At 41.7% G+C, this 16,484-nt stretch overlaps 1 protein-coding gene across 7 annotated transcripts in view; it reads left to right on the forward strand.

Annotated features, from left to right (window-relative positions):
* The window catches only part of SEL1L2 (SEL1L2 adaptor subunit of ERAD E3 ligase), an 88,243-nt gene that overhangs the window by 45,685 nt on the left and 26,074 nt on the right, over window positions 1-16,484 (forward strand). For 6 of the 7 annotated variants that reach the window (XM_033185567.1, XM_033185572.1, XM_033185568.1 and 3 more), the window contains exons 5-11: window positions 1,306-1,359; window positions 1,817-1,876; window positions 1,967-2,048; window positions 3,373-3,527; window positions 4,414-4,470; window positions 12,242-12,310; window positions 13,994-14,071. In XM_033185567.1, the coding sequence (XP_033041458.1) occupies window positions 1,306-1,359; window positions 1,817-1,876; window positions 1,967-2,048; window positions 3,373-3,527; window positions 4,414-4,470; window positions 12,242-12,310; window positions 13,994-14,071 (555 nt within the window). The remainder of the gene's footprint in view (window positions 1-1,305; window positions 1,360-1,816; window positions 1,877-1,966; window positions 2,049-3,372; window positions 3,528-4,413; window positions 4,471-12,241; window positions 12,311-13,993; window positions 14,072-16,484) is intronic. The other variant, XM_033185569.1, reaches the window with a different exon arrangement.

Here is a 16,484-nt window from a genome sequence, read left to right on the forward strand (position 1 = left end):
TGCTGGCTTGAGGGAGCAGGGATCATGGATGAAATTAAATGGCTTTTCTTACCTATTTCATGGACTATTCTTGACTGAGCTTGCCTGCTGTCCTATTACTTCTTAACTGGTTTCTGGAGTTCTCAAAAAGGCTTTTTTGATCATATATAATTAAATCACTGTCCCTACAAGGGAATGCAGTCTGAGGCTTCCTATTCCATCATCTTGCTCTGTGCTCAGCCTTTCATTTTTTTATTCAGTGTATTTGTTATTGTTTGAATATTTTACATCCATCACATTAAAAATAATATGAAGAAAAGTATCCAAATCTAAATGTTTTAAATATTGAAGGAAATGTATTTCATTTCCAATAAAGTATAAAAGGGCCCTTGGTTTTATTACTATAATTTATACTAAAGTACAGTAAGAATTAGCCTATATTTACATATATTACACAAACCTCCCACTATTGTGAGCATTCCCAAATTCCTGCAGCCTTAAAAAAATGTAAAAGGGTGCTTTGTTATGGTATAAGAAATAAATTAACAATGGCTGGGCGTGGTGGCTCACACCTGTAATCCCAGCACTTTGGGAGGCCGAGGCAGGTGGACCACTTGAGGTCAGCCTGGCCTCAGGTGAAACCCTGTCTGGTCAATTGAGACCAGCCTGGCCAACATGGTGAAACCCCATCTCTACTAAAAACACAAAAATTAGCCAGCATGGTGGTGGGCACCTGTAATCCCAGCTACTTGGGCGGCTGAGGCAGGAAAATCACTTGAACCCAGGAAGTGGAGGTTGCAGTGGGCTGAGAGCGCGCCATTGCACTCGAGCCTGGGCAACAAGAGCGAAACTTCATCTCAAAAAAAAAAAAAAACAAAGAAAGAGGCCGAGTGCCATAGTTCACACCTGTAATCTCAGCACTTTGGGAGGCCAAGGCGGGCAGATCACGAGGTCAGGAGATCAAGACCATGCTGGCCAACATGGTGAAACTCTGTCTCTACTAAAAATACTATATATATTTATATATGTGTGTGTGTGTGTGTGTGTGTGTGTGTATAGCCAGGGGTGGTGGTGGGCACTTGTAGTCCCAGCTACTCAGGAGGCTGAGGCAGGAGAATCGCTTGAACCTTGGAGGCGGAGATTGCAGTGAGCCGAGATCATGCCACTGCACTTCAGCCTGGGCAACAGAGAGAGACTCCGTCTCAAAAAAAAAAAAGGAAATTAATGCAAATTATGAAGCAGACATTTAAGATATCCCTTATCCATATAGATAAGAATAAATATGAGATAAATTGATTAAATTGTGTTTTTTCTTTTGTGCTTTAGGCATTAGGATTTTTGTCTTCTTATGGAATAGGAATGGAATATGATCAAGCTAAGGTAAAGGTCATTCTGTTTTATTCTGGAACAAAATTGATTTCTTTAAAAGGGACATTGAATAAAATCTACTCATTAATTAAAGGGGTTCACTCTAGTGTAGTAGTTGAAAGCGCCAGCTTAATAGTCAAAGAAATGTAGTGTTCTTATGCCATAAGTTTCTTAAAGCCTCATAAGTCAACTTCTTCATTGAGGATAGATAGTATCTGCTTCATAGGGAAATTATGATGATTAAATGAAATATCTCATACAATGCCCTTATCACAGACTCCAGAGATTAGTAAGCCCCTAATAAACGGCAGCCATCTTTACAAAGGAGAGTGAAATTTGAAATTTATTTTGGAGTAACTCAATGGGTCATTGTGGGACTAGGAATAAAAAAGGAATCGTTGGTTTGAGTTTCAAATCTAAATGGCCAACCTGGTTTGGGGGGTTTTTTGTTTGTTTGTTTTTACTTTAGGCACTGATATATTACACCTTTGGAAGTGCTGGAGGAAGCATGATGTCCCAGATGATTTTGGTTTGTAAACAGAATATTCTTGCGACCAAATTTTTATGCCATAAATACAGCATTGTCTTGAATATTAAGATGCATCTGTTGGTGTTTTAGGGGTACAGATATTTGTCAGGAATCAATGTTCTACAGAATTGTGAAGTTGCCCTAAGTTATTACAAGAAAGTGGCAGATCATAGTAAGTAATCCACATAACTTATTTAAAAATAAACAGCTGCCAAGGAATTAGAAAAATGAATCAATAACAGTTCAATTGATATAAACTTATGAAAATATCAACAGTGTATGTTCTTAACATGTTGTAATACAATTATTTTAATATAATACAGAGTTTCTGTTTCCTTAATAGCTACTTTCCAAATAATTTTAAAAGATTATACTCAGTTTTTATTTTCGTTAATATGTATCCCCAAACAATTCTGTTTTACTTGCTTTTGTGATGATCTTTCCTTTACTGAGAATTTGAATGTAACACCAATAAATATTAAGCAGTTACCATAAATATAACATTTAGAATATGGGATGACTGCCAAAAATTTTAAAGGAATGAATGCAAGGTACATACATTGGAGGTATCTATCACATGTGAGAACAATTCAAGCAACCATTAGTCTAAATGTAATCAGAATAACATCTAAACACACATCTTTGGCACTATGAGGATCTGAGAAAAGAAAGAAGGAGAAAAAAATAGTTTTCAATTTAAGATGCTATATATAACAAGATCATTTCATGTGCTTAATGAAATTTGAATTACTATATATATTTCAAACTGCACACTTTGTTAGGTGTATTCAAGCATATTTATATTTATTTTCAGACTATCTATAGGAAGTAATTAAAGAGCAGTGATTATACCTGTATTACAGTCTTAGTACCAGAAAAAAATTATGGATAGAGTGAGTTGTCTGCTCCTAAAATATCCCCTTTCCGTGAGTCTTTTTGGTCAAGATCTTCTGTAGAGTCTGATATAAGTTGATACAATACTTGCATAGGTTGCAAAGTAGAACTAGAGAACCCAAAAAACAAAAATCTGTACTTCTTTTTTTTTTTTTTTGAGACAGCGTATCCCTCTGTCATCCATGTTGGAGCACAGTGGCTCAATCTCTGCTCACTGCAGCCTCCGCCTCCTGGGTTCAAGCAATTCTCATGCCTCAGTTTCCCAGGTATCTGGCATTATAGGCGTGCACCACCATACCTGGCTAATTTTTGTATTTTTAGTAGAGACAGGGTTTCACCATGTTGGCCAGGCTGGTCTCGAACTCCTAACCTCAAGTGATCTGCCCGCCTCTGCCTCCCAAAGGGCTGGGATTTCAGACACGAGCAACCGTGCCTGGCCAAAAATCTGCAAATTTCTATTTTTCATGGATCTTCTGTCTCTATTAGTTGAACAGATTTCTGCACAATTTAAGATAATAAGCTAACGGTGTTTTCTCTAAATTGACTGTTATCTCTTGCAGCCTCTGTTTTCTAGCTATTCTCTGGCTTGTTTTTATTCACAGTTGCTGACACATTTGAAAAAAGTGAAGGTATTCCAGTGGAAAAAGTGAGACTAACAGAAAGACCTGAAAATCTGAGTTCTAACAGTGAGATTTTGGATTGGGACATATACCAATACTATAAATTTTTGGCAGAAAGAGGAGATGTTCAGATACAAGTAATGTATACAGATGAGATTGAGTTTTTAGAACATGAAAATTACAAGGGCCTTAATTCTTTCTGAGTCCTGGAGGGATGAACAACACCCCATCCTAAATAGGAAAGGGGAGAGACACGCCCTCCTCTCGCCCTACTCCTGTTTTGTTCCCTGCTACTTGCAGTTCCTGTAGCCCACTGGAGAACTAGTTGCCATAATAATAGCAATGTTTTTGCATTTCTTCCTTAAAAATTAATTAATTTTTTTTTTTTTTTTGAGATGGAGTCTCGCTCTGTCGCCCAGGCTGGAGTGCAGTGGCGCGATCTCCGCTCACTGCAAGCTCTGCCTCCCGGGTTTACGCCATTCTCCTGTCTCAGCCTCCCGAGTAGCTGGGACTACAGGCGCCCACCACCGTGCCTGGCTAATTTTTTGTATTTTTAGTAGAGACGGGGTTTCACTGTGTTAGCCAGGATGGTCTAGATCTCCTGACCTCGTGATCTGCCCGTCTCGGTCTCCCAAAGTGTTGGGATTACAGGTGTGAGCCACTGCGCCCCGCCCCAATGTTGATTTTAATACGAATAAACTACGACAATCCAGAAAGGTTCTATGTTTGGGAACAGGACAGTATTTGCACAATCTTTGAAGGTCAAGAGCTAAAGCCCCTAGGTTTACGTGCCTGGGTGATTCTGTACCCCGGCAGGCCGGCTTCCAGCCACTAAGGAAGTCATATGTCCAGCAGCAACCAATTACCCAATAAATGATACAGTCTGGAATGTTTCCTTAAATTTTTCAGGACATTTCAAACGCGTCCAACAATCAACATACTACAGTAGAATCACCACATAAATGTTTTATTTATTTAAAGTAATACTGCTGCTAAAATGATTTCCAAACTCATCGTTCCTAGGTCTCTCTTGGACAATTACATCTAATTGGGAGGAAAGGTCTGGATCAGGATTACCATGTAAGTCAATCTCAAGATCCAGTCACATGGGGTGGGGAAGGTAATAGTGAGGGAGGCTGGCAGGGAAGTGAACGCGGGGAGAGGGAGAGGTGGAAGAGTTGCTCAGAAAGCTCACTGATGCTTTCTTGGTCAACTATGCTTCCCAGCTTCTTAGGAAAAACTAAGTTCTCCAGAGGGAGCACTTGCCCACCTGCCTTCAAGAACAAAGGGGAAGGGACTTCTGAGGAGCAATCGAGGCAGGGGAGTATCCATGTTGCAGGAGAACCTAGTCTCTGCCCACTCACACATACCTTGGGCCGGGATTAGGAGAGAGAATATCCACACCTGCCAGCCTGAACCCAAGGCCAGCCGCAGAGTCCACCTGGGGATTACCGCTAAGGAGCCTGAGAAGCAACTTCATCCCCATTTGGCTAAATCAGAAGACAGACTGCTTTTAATATAATTAAAAATATATTAAACATCCTTATACATTTGCAAAGCTCCTTTCAATCATTTTGCTTAACCTTACCTTATCCCAGTGAGGTTAAAAGGTTAATTAACCGGCCGGACACAGTGACTCACGCCTGTAATCCCAGCCCTTTGGGAGGCTGAGGTGGGTGGATTACGAGGTCAGGAGAATTGAGTCCATCCTGGCAAACATGGTGAAACCCCGTCTCTACTAAAATTACAAAAAATTAGCCGGGTGTGATGGCACATGCCTGTAATCCCAGCTACTCGAGAGGCTGAGGCAGGAGAATCACTTGCACCCAGGAGACAGAGGTTTCAGTGAGCCCAGATCATGCCACTGCACTCCAGCCTGGGCGATAGGGCAAGACTCCATAAAAAAAAAAAAAAAAAAAAAAAAAAAAGAAAAAGAAAAAAAAGTTAATTAACCATTCAAATTTGTAGTGAAGAAAAAAGCAAATGAACAAATGAACTTGACCTACACAGGATCCTCCTCTGTAAGATGCCAGGGTCATGGGATGAGTTCTTGCTTAGATTCTGATAGTGGTTTCAAGGCCCTACATCACCACAGACCTGGGAAGTAACTGGATTTTTCTTTTTAAAGATGATTTTGCTGCTATTTTCATTTATAGGAGACACATGCTCCTTGTCTCAAAGGAACACATAGCCTATTTCAACATAGTCCCAATGGCTAAGTGATAGAAACAACTACTTTATAAGGCTATTACCTAAAAAAGTGATCTGTTATTACTTTGCATTTCATTTTGTGTTATTTTATGAATGTGTCTTTGGTACTATAATTTGTATTTTATATGAGCTCCAGTAAACATCAGGTAAATGTCGAAGTCATTTCATAAAATGTGATAAAATAGGTAGGAATTTAAATAAGCCTATTCACCCCAAGACAACTCAGTTGAAGATCCATAGATTTTTCTTTCATCTTAATCATAACCAAAGTTTTAGCTTCTTAGATGGGAATATCTGGATTCATAATATTACTCTGTCAGATTTCAGCCTGCAATGAGTTTCTCATGTTAATCATAGAATGTGTAACTAGGAAGGCTTCCTCATTTTCCATAAACATGAAATTTGGATGTGAGGGCACCCTAGCTTCAGCTGTAGGGAAGACAAACCAATCTTCGTACAGTGCAATAAAATCCCACAAAGTTGGTACTTCAGTCAGCTCCAGCCACTGTGGTCACCAGATGGCAGCTGCAGCTGCCTCCAGGTGAGGATGAAGTGCAATCCCAGGGCAGGATCCTAGAGCTGTTGTGTAGCAGCCAGGCAGCTGAGTGTCACCCAGGAGCCCAGCCAGGATCTCCTGTGGGCTCATTCACAAGGTTTTATTACATCTGTTTTACAAATAAGAAGCAGAGGCTGGAGACATAAAATAAATTGCTTCAAGGCTCACAACTGGGAAATAAGATTGTTTAAGAAGCAGAATTTGAACTCAGGCCTTCAGAAATCAAAACCTGAGCTCTTTCCATTAAACTTCATTTGACCCAGGCCAAAACAAAAAACAGCCTCTAAAATCTGTTCCCTCATTTATAAAGCAAGAAGAAGAAATGACATGATCTCTCAGTTTCCTTTAGCTCTTTCTGATAGTGGGTTGGGCCTTCTGCTTCCAGATATCCCAAGAAGACGAGTTTCATTCCAGAACCATCCTTGTGGTTCAGGTACTCTCTGGGATAAGCACAGGCTGGTCCTTTTTTATTCTCTCAGCCTAATGAACCTGAACTTGAATGGAGGACTCCAGTTGAAATATCAAACCTTACGACAAATTGACTTATCTATCAGTTATCTTTGTCTGCATTTTAAACAGTCCCAAACTTAGGTGGTTTTCAATAATAACCATTTATTTAATTCATGATTTTGACAGGTCAGCAATTTTGGTTAGCCTCAGCTGAGCAATTCTGATCTGGGCCAGGCTCAGCTAATCTTCGCTGGGCTTGCTCATGCATCTGCAGTTCGCTGGAACATTAGCTAGAGCTGTCTGGTTTATGATGGCTTCCTCTGTGACTGCTAGAATGACTGAGGTCCCTCTCCATGTGGTCTCATGCTCCAGCCAACTGGCCCAAGCTTTCCACATGGCAGTCAAAGGTTCTAAGAACACCAGAACAGAAGCCTCTTGAGGCCTGAGCTCAGAACTGACAAATCACTTCTGCCACATTCTTTTGGCCAAAGCAAATCACAAGGCCAGCAAACTTGGAGAGGTAGGGAAATGGGCTTCTCCTCTCAATGAGCAGAGCTGCAAAGTACTGCGGTCATTCTTGTAACATACCATAGTGTAGCTGTGCCAGAATCAACTTGGAAGGCAGGGGAGATGCATAAGGGAGAGGGAAGATACAAAGATAAATCCAGTTTCCAAAAGGCTATTACTGCAGCTCTTTTCATGCCTCACTTCTCATCTTTCCAAGTCTCACCTCCTCAGAGAGGATAATGTTTTCTTTTCTTTTTATTTTAGTTTCTTTTTTAACTGAATCATAATAATTGCACATATTTATGGGATACACTGTGATGTTTTGATCATTACATAATATATTCATTATGTAATATATACATATGTATGCAAATGTGATGTATACATTATGTAATTATCAAACCAGGGTAATCTGCAAATCCATCACCACAAACACTTGTCATTTCTTTGTCATGTTCTATTCAAAATCCTCTCTTCTAGTTATTTTGAAATATACAATACCTTATTCTTAACTACAGTCCTCAGCCTGAAGATCACCACTTGAGCCAGTATGCTAATATTTCAGTCCACCAAAGAGAATTATTAGTATAAGACTCTTCTTCTTAAATATGATGCTCCAGTCCACTGCTCAGAAAATTAAATTTCAAAATACCTGGAAATAACTAGCTTGCCTGTCTTTTCCTTCCTCATTGTTTGGTTGAACTAATCTCTCCCAAGAGTTGTCATCACAGAAAACATTTTTACCCTCTCCCTGACCAAATTCTTAATTATTGAAAAATACTGTATATGCAATTCTTGATTACATTATCTTGAAATTTCTACACATAGATTTTAATTTTATTTGCATTTCTAAATATATGCAGGCTCAGAGTAAATTGGATTAGGAAAGCGGGATGTTTGGGTGAATATTATTAAAATGGATAAAGCGTAATTAAATTAAACCTAGCAGAGAAATAATATCAAATTTGTAAGGGCAACTGCTTTGTCTATTCTGCTACCCATTACAAAATTTTTAAAAAGAGCTAATACCATCTCTTCTCAGGATGATCTACAGAGTCAGAGATGAAAGAAGTATTCAGGCCAGGCACAGTGGCTCATGCCTGTAATCCCAGCACTTTGGGAAGCTGAGGTGGGCGGATCACAAGGTCAAGAGATTGAAACCATCTTGGCCAACATGGTGAAACCCCGTCTCTTCTAAAAATACAAAAATTAGCTGGGCATAGTGGCGCACACCTGTAGTCCCAGCTACTCAGGAGGCTGAGGCAGGAGAATTGCTTGAACCTAGGAGACGGAGGTTACAGTGAGCTGAGATCACGCCACTGTACTCCAGCCTGGTGACAGAGCAAGACTCCATCTCAAGAAAGAAAAAAAAAAAGTATTCATAAAGATTTTTAGAACAATACATTTTCTTGGCATTTCATTCTAGGGGAAATGTTACAAACTGATTAAACTACAGATTTGCTTATAGTCAGTGAAAAATCATGATCTTTTTTTTAAGAGAGATATGGGTTCAAATAATAAAACTTTACTTACTTAACATAATATCTGGGGCATACTATATTTCATACTAAGACACCGGCAATTGTAAGACACACAAATATTTTATATTCTGAGGAATAAAAAAAAAACTACCAATATACATTATAATATGCCATTGACAGTAAGAAATGTCCTGATTGAAATGAGGTGGGAGGAGATGTACATCTTAGAATCTGTGAAATATGATGATGGGTGCTCAGTTAATATTTGAAGGAAGGAAGGAAGGAAGGAAGGAAGGAAGGAAGGATGGATGGACGGATCGATGGATGGATACTTGATCTTAACTCTTCAAGAACAAGAACTCAGGTTGGCTCATGTGTATCCATCAAGGTAGCTTTCTTGGTGGTAGTTTCATGTGGTGTTTAATAAAGATTTATATAATTGAAGCAACAGTATTATGGACATGTAAATTTAAAAATGAAAAAAAAAGGGAATGAAATGCTAAGTAAGCCATGACAGTGGAGCAGTGTGTGAGACAATGTCTCAATTCCTTTAGGTCTTTATCAAATCATTATATTTAAGGGTGGGGAAAACTCCAGGATTTATATTTGCTTCTGGAGAACAAGTTACTTTCTTTTAAAATTTCACTGATTTCCCAGAATGAAACTGTTTTCAAAAGTCTCTATTACAAGATATTTGAGAGCCAAATTACTAAACTGGACTTTGAAAATGATTTTACAGAATCATAATACTAGAGCGAGAAGAGCCCATAAAGATTAAAGTCCAGCTGCCTTGTTTTAGAGATGGATAGACATTCATTCATTTATTCATTTCTGAAACATTTCCTGATACCTAACATATAGCCCACACTATGCTAAGTACAGAAGATTCAACATTGGAGGAGACAAAATAAGTAGATAATGAAATCAGTGGATGAATGCCATAATACGGACAGGATGAGGTGCCCTGAGAGCACAGAGGAGGAGAATCTGAATAAGGAAACCAAGCCCAGGAGATAATGTGATTTGTGTAATTTACACAGTTACCTGGGGACATATTTTGGTCACAGCTCAGTAGAGAGATTCATGAGATATACTTTTATTTTTGATATTAGTGTTCTCTCATTTAGTAACTTGTACATTGCTATAACTTTCTCCTCTCCAGCTGACACTTTATCTTCAGGATTCCCTAACATTTATAGATCTTTAGTGGCTTCTATTTTGTATTTTTTATTTTAAAATAAAATAAAATCCTTATAGCCGCGTGTGGTGGCTCACACCTGTAATTCCAGCACTTTGGGAGGCCGAAACGGGAGGATCACCTGAGGTCAAGAGTTCAAGATCAGCCTGGCAAACATGGCAAAACTCCACCTCTACTAAAAATACATAAATGAGCCGGTTGTGGTGGTCGCACATCTGTAGTCCCAGCTACTCAGGAAGCTGAGGCAGGAGAATTGCTTGAACCCAGAAGGTGGAGGTTGCAGTGAGCTGAGATCACACCACTACACTCCAGCCTGGGTGACACAGCAAGACTGTCTCAAAAAAGTTTTTTTAATTAAAAAAATAAAATAAAATCCTTAGCCTGGTATTCAAGACTGTTTATAGTAATGGTCCCATCGTATTTTTGTAAGTCTTGGCTTTCGGATGTTGTATTTCAGCCACGCTGAAGTAGTTACTATTTTCTGAACACAACTTGGCCACTCCCATCCCCATTCCTTTGCTCAGGTTCTTCCCCTAGCCTCTGTACTGGTGACTTGTCACCATCTTTCATGAGGCCTCGATCATTTTAGCCCTCCTCTGTATACCGCGGAGACAGAGTGGCGAGCTGCTTATTGATCTCCAGTACTAACTGCACAACTCTGACATGTTGGTAATAAGATCAGATATTAATAACACCCTCCTGATGGTGCTATTGTGAAGATTAGGTAAGAAAAAGTTTGCAAAACACTTATTGGAGAACTGGATACAATGTCTTTTATTCTATCTCCTTCTAATTCCTTATGGAGTTTATTTTATACCACCTATTACCTACTATCTTACTGCTACTTATATGTATTCTCTTTCTCAGGAACATTGTTAGGGAGCAAATGTAGGAATCATGTTTCTGTTTATCTATGAATCACCTATAATACGTAACATACTATCCTATATATAGCAGGCTTCAATCAAGTGTTTGAAAGGGTAAATGAAGATTGGGAGAGCTGGATGGATGAACGGATGCATGATGCCATGAGGTTCAGCAGTGGCAGCATTTGTACTTATGTCCACAAAGAAGTTAGCAACATTCCTACAGCAAACTTCCATGTCAAATAACTACCAGCAGTTCTTCCTTAAACATTCTCTTCTCTTTAAGAAGGAACATCTTTGCACATCAACCTGATCAAGACTTTTTAAAGAGCAGAAGGGTCGTACCCTAAAAAGACACTTTAAAGAATGGCTTCACAGCTGGGCATTGTGGGGGTCGCCTGTAATCCCAGCTACTCGGGAGGCTGAGGCAGGAGAATCACTTGAACCCAGAAGATGGAGGCTGCAGTAAGCCGAGATTGTGCCACTGCACTCCAGCCTGGGTGACAGAGTGAGACTCCGTCTCAAAAACAAACAAACAAAAAGAGCGGTTTCATATCACATTCTTGAGGCTGATTTCTTTCATTGCTCTATATGGTTTCCGAGGAGGGGCTTTCCAGAAGGTCAAGATGAGGCCTAGGGAGTGTGGCAGCAAGGGACAAGGTCAGCCCTTACGTGTTCTAGACAGAGTGCTTCATTTAATGTAATGACCTAGACAAAAATCAGAGGCTTTACTGGCGTCCTTCAATTTGAGTCAGAAGGAATTGTCTTAAAGCTCACTTCCTGGCCGGGCGCGGTGGCTCAAGCCTGTAATCCCAGCACTTTGGGAGGCCGAGACGGGCGGATCACGAGGTCAGGAGATCGAGACCATCCTGGCGAACACAGTGAAACCCCGTCTCTACTAAAAATACAAAAAACTAGCCGGGCCAGGTGGCGGGCGCCTGTAGTCCCAGCTACTTGGGAGGCTGAGGCAGGAGAATGGCGGGAACCCGGGAGGCGGAGCTTGCAGTGAGCTGAGATCCGGCCACTGCACTCCAGCCTGGGCGACAGAGCAAGACTCCGCCTCAAAAAAAAAAAAAAAAAAAAAGCTCACTTCCGCATAAAGACCTAATCTCAGCAGCCGGGCAAGTGTGTCTGGTCTTACTACGCCTATAAACATTAGGATACTGTGTATCCAATTCTGCCAACCATAGTAAAACCTCTTATTAAGTACATAGTGTCAACAGAGAAGCCTGCTTTTCAAAATAATGGACTATTTAGCTTCACAGCTGGGATTCATCTCTCCCTACAAAGCTACATTCCCGTCCTGGCTTTCCAAATGTAAGAAGCAAGTCCTCATGTTATAAAATGATGTAAAAGAAAGAGATGGAGACACTCTCCCACTCCTCAGGTTATGGTTGAAAAAGCACTTGGTCGGAATAGTGTCTTGAACAAAATGGGCATTTCACAGATTTTTTTTAAGCTCAGTGGCAAGAACCATAGATATTTTTTGAATGCATATTGAATTAAATAAAGTGTGGCTCAAAAAGCTATTTTGAAGGATTTATTTTGTGACTAGCAATAACACTGTTCCTTTTCTCTCCAGAAAGCATTACACTACTTCTTAAAGGCAGCAAAGGCCGGGAGTGCAAATGCCATGGCATTTATAGGAAAGGTACATGCTTCATCTTGATTCATAGTTTTCATTTATTAAAAACCTAAGAAATTAGCAGCGTGTGCCTGTTGTCCCAGCTACTTGGGAAGTCGAGGTGGGAAGATCACTTGAGCAGAGGCGACCAGCCTGGGCAACACGGCAAGATCCTCATCTCAAAATAATTAAAATTTAAATTTAAAAAATAAAAACCTAACAAATGAATGATACCCGCTCACTGAACCCATTGTAGAGGGACAGCGCAGCAGGCCTCTCTGACAGAAGCAGCTGAATGGGGCGTTTGGCTGCAACCTGTGTGGTATTCTTGAGGTGATGGTTTGGGAAGAAGCCCCATATAACAGCAGCCTTTATCTGGGGCACCAAAAGCAACCTTTTTTTTTTTTTTTTTTTGAGACGGAGTCTCGCTCTGTCGCCCAGGCTGGAGTGCAGTGGCCGGATCTCAGCTCACTGCAAGCTCCGCCTCCCGGGTTCACGCCATTCTCCTGCCTCAGCCTCCCGGAGTAGCTGGGACTACAGGCGCCCGCTACCTCGCCCGGCTAGTTTTTGTATTTTTTTTTAGTAGAGACGGGGTTTCACAGTGTTAGCCAGGATGGTCTCGATCTCCTGACCTCGTGATCCGCCCGTCTCGGCCTCCCAAAGTGCTGGGATTACAGGCTTGAGCCACCGCGCCCGGCCTCAAAAGCAACCTTAAAAGTGCACCTGGGCCAGGCGCGGTGGCTCCCGCTTGTAATCCCAGCACTTTGGGAGGCGGAGACCGGTGGATTGCTTGAGGTCAGAAGTTCAAGACCAGCCTGGCCAACATGGTGAAACCCCATCTCTACTAAAACTACAAAAATTAGCTGGGCGTGGTGGCGGGTGCCTGTAATCCCAGCTACTTGGGAGGCTGAGGCAGGAGAATCGGTTGAACCCAGTAGGCAGAGGGTGCAGTGAGCTGAGATCACGCCACTGCTCTCCAGCGTGGGCAACAGAGAGAGACTCCGTCTCCAAAAATAAAAAATAAAATAAAAAAGTGCACCTGGCCCAGGGCTCCTCCTCTGAGCGTAGCTATGAGCCTATGACCACCCCACTCCCCAGTATGTAAGAGGAGATACAGGTTGGTTGAGTGCTGGAGACGGGTACAGGTCTGAGCCCAATCAGGCCCTTCTCTCCTCTACTGCTGGAGTGTGAATCAGCTGCAGACTGACCAGAGCTATCCTTATGCCACCTCTGATGGGAGGCCTCCTGTGACTGCAGAGTAGCCTGGTGGAGGGTTCCTCTGGAAATGCATGCTCTTCTCTCTCCTTCAAAGACTGTTCACTCCCCTGTGTGCCACCCTTGGCTCCCTGCGGCCGATTTGCATTAGTAACCATAGGGACAAATGTCCTGCTTCCTAAATGCAACACACAGTAAATGTAGATGCAAAACAAAAGAGAGAGAGAAAACACAAACAGGGTCCATTTCTTTGCCCACAGGCAGGGTCACTCCAGAAATCTGTAATAAATGGTACTCTTACTTTTTCTTGTTGTTTTAAATTGAGGTAAAATGTAAATATGTAAATAACACAAAATTGACCACTCTAAAGTATACAATTCAGTGGCATTTACTACTTTCAATGTGTTGTACCACTCTTACCTCTATTTCATTTTAAAATATTTGCATTACCCTCAAATTATTTTTTTTCTATCCTCTTTTCATTTTTCTTCCTAGATGTATTTAGAGGGGAATGCTGCCGCACCGCAAAATAATGCTACTGCCTTCAAGTACTTTTCCATGGCAGCCAGTAAGGTATGTCCTTAATGCACTGCTGTAAACACATACACACAAACTGCTTTTATTACATGCAGACTGGTGCCAAAGAATGGACTTCAAAGTCCCAAGCCCAGATAATGGGCCAGTAAGGAGTTTTGTGTCCTGAAGAAGTATAATACTGGTGATGGGAGTATGCAATGACAGTAAGGGAAGCTACGACTTGCCATCTTGGAAAATGAAAAATGGCAGTGGCTTGTGCTGCCCTAGCAGAGGCCAGGAGGAAACCCGACAGAAGTTCAGCTTTCCCCTCTCCCTTATGCAATATATGAGGCCATCTAGCTTAGGAACAGGAAACAAAAGAAATGAGGACAGAGGAAGGGAAAATCCCTCTGTCAGCCAGAGCTCCCTCTGGCCAAGGTGGGAGCTTGTCAGGGAGGAGGCCAGGGCAAGGAGACTGAGAATAGGGATCTGGAGACAGAATTCCTGGCTTGAATGCCAGCCTTGAAACTGACTAGATGTGTGAACATGAGCAAGTTACTTAGCCTCTCTGTGCCTCAATTTCCCCATCTGTAAAATGGGAATTCAAGAATATTTGCCTGCCAGGCACAGTGGCTCCCGCTTGTAATCCCAACACTTTGGGAGGCTGAAACAGGCAGATTGCTTGAGCTCAGGAGTTTGAGACCAGCCTGGCAACATGGTGAAACCTCATCTCTACAAAAAGTACAAAAATTAGCCCGGCGTGCTGGCACACACCTGTAGTCCCAGCTGCTCAAGAGGCTGTGCCTCATATTGTGAAGTACTTAAAGCAGTGCCTGACACATAGTAAGCGCACTATTATCTTTTGCAGTGTGAGGCCAGTAAGGTAGAGTGAACTTCGGAGCACATTCCAGACAGAATGAATTAGCTGTATGAGGGACGAGCGAAATGGTATAATATGCCTCCTGCATTGAAGTCTCTGCCTTTGTTCCTGGGCTCCGTGAGGCTAGTATCTGTCAGATAAGGCTTAGTAGACTCCTCTGAATCCCTTTCATGCATAAAAGATGGCCTCATCCCAACACCCATAGGCCTGCTCTTGGCGAATGGCCTTGGTAAACTTTCTATCCCTGCACAGTAGGAAGCATTTTGTTGTCTTACAGTTGCATACTGGAACACTGGCAGTAAAGCTGTGCTCAAATCAGGAATCATTTCAACCGTTCCTAGTTTTTAAAAACCCACACGCTGCTCTAGGAGCCTATTTATAAGTGACTAGCACCTCGGAGCTGCTGCTATTGTGGTGTAAATTACTGAGAAGGCTAGTACTCGGCTTCTCTCCCTTGTAATTTGTATGAAATTGTTGCTCAGCAAGGCAGTTATCTGAAGTACTGTTAGATTAGGATGACAAGGAAAAGCAGACTGAAAAGGAGTAACAAGGAAAATCTCTTATAATCTGGCAAATAACCCTGATTTGTCAGCCCGTAAGAATAATGCCAGGGAGATGGGAGCGTAAATTAACTCAGCTTCCAAGCTATTCAGGGTTGTGGAACCAACCAGCAGTGATCTGGGTCTCTGGTGCGCTAAACCCGAGCTGCTTTCCTTTACAAAGGAAATCTGAATTTACAATTAAGGTAATTATTCTAAATGGCATTGGGTAGAGATGGCCACATACTTCTTGATCAGTGCCTGGACAATTTATGAGATTTCTCACTCTTACTACTTTTTTTAAAACTGCTTTGTAAATTTGTTTTTAAATGATATCAATACCATGACACAGAGCTACAGATTTTACAACTTCTTTTGTCTTATTTACTTAGAAACAAGCACAGTGACTGAATGTGACATTGTGCCCATGTTGGACCACATTCCTCCAGTTCTCTCTTGCGCCCCTAAACACGTCAGGCCCGTCCCCATTTCCACACTTTTGTCATCTGCCTCCCCTTCCCAGAGTCTCTTATTCTAAGTCCTACTTATCCCCCAGAGCACAGCCCAGTCCTCCCTCCATCCACAGAGCTGCCCCTGCCCTTACTGGCTTACATGATCTCTTTCCTCTTCTGAACTTACCCTGCATTCACTCCTGCTGCTGGGATTTAACTGGTTCCTACCTGTTGCTTCTCCCCTCCTGTCCAAAAGCCATGTGTCCTCAACTAGAGGAGAGCAAAGGTCCTGCCAAGGGGTTATTAAATAAAGGGGTCTAGAGCAGGGGTTTATTAAATATTTGCCAAAGAAAGACCTATTTGCTCCCTGACTTCATGTCAGTTAACCTAAGCAACAGCATTACACCCTAAAACAGCAGGTGTATACTAGAGGGGTTGGCTATACATATGGTTTTTCTGGGCCAGAAAGTGTTTTAAAAATCAGTAAACTGGCCAGGCATGGTGGCTCACGCCTGTAATCCCAACACTTTGGGAGGCCGAGGTGGGAGGATCACCAGGTCAAGAGATTGAGACCATCCTGGCCAACATGGTGAAACCCT

This window comes from Trachypithecus francoisi, unplaced genomic scaffold (genome assembly GCF_009764315.1).
Source record: "Trachypithecus francoisi isolate TF-2019V2 unplaced genomic scaffold, Tfra_2.0 Lachesis_group21, whole genome shotgun sequence".
NCBI classification, from domain to species: Eukaryota; Metazoa; Chordata; class Mammalia; order Primates; family Cercopithecidae; genus Trachypithecus; species Trachypithecus francoisi.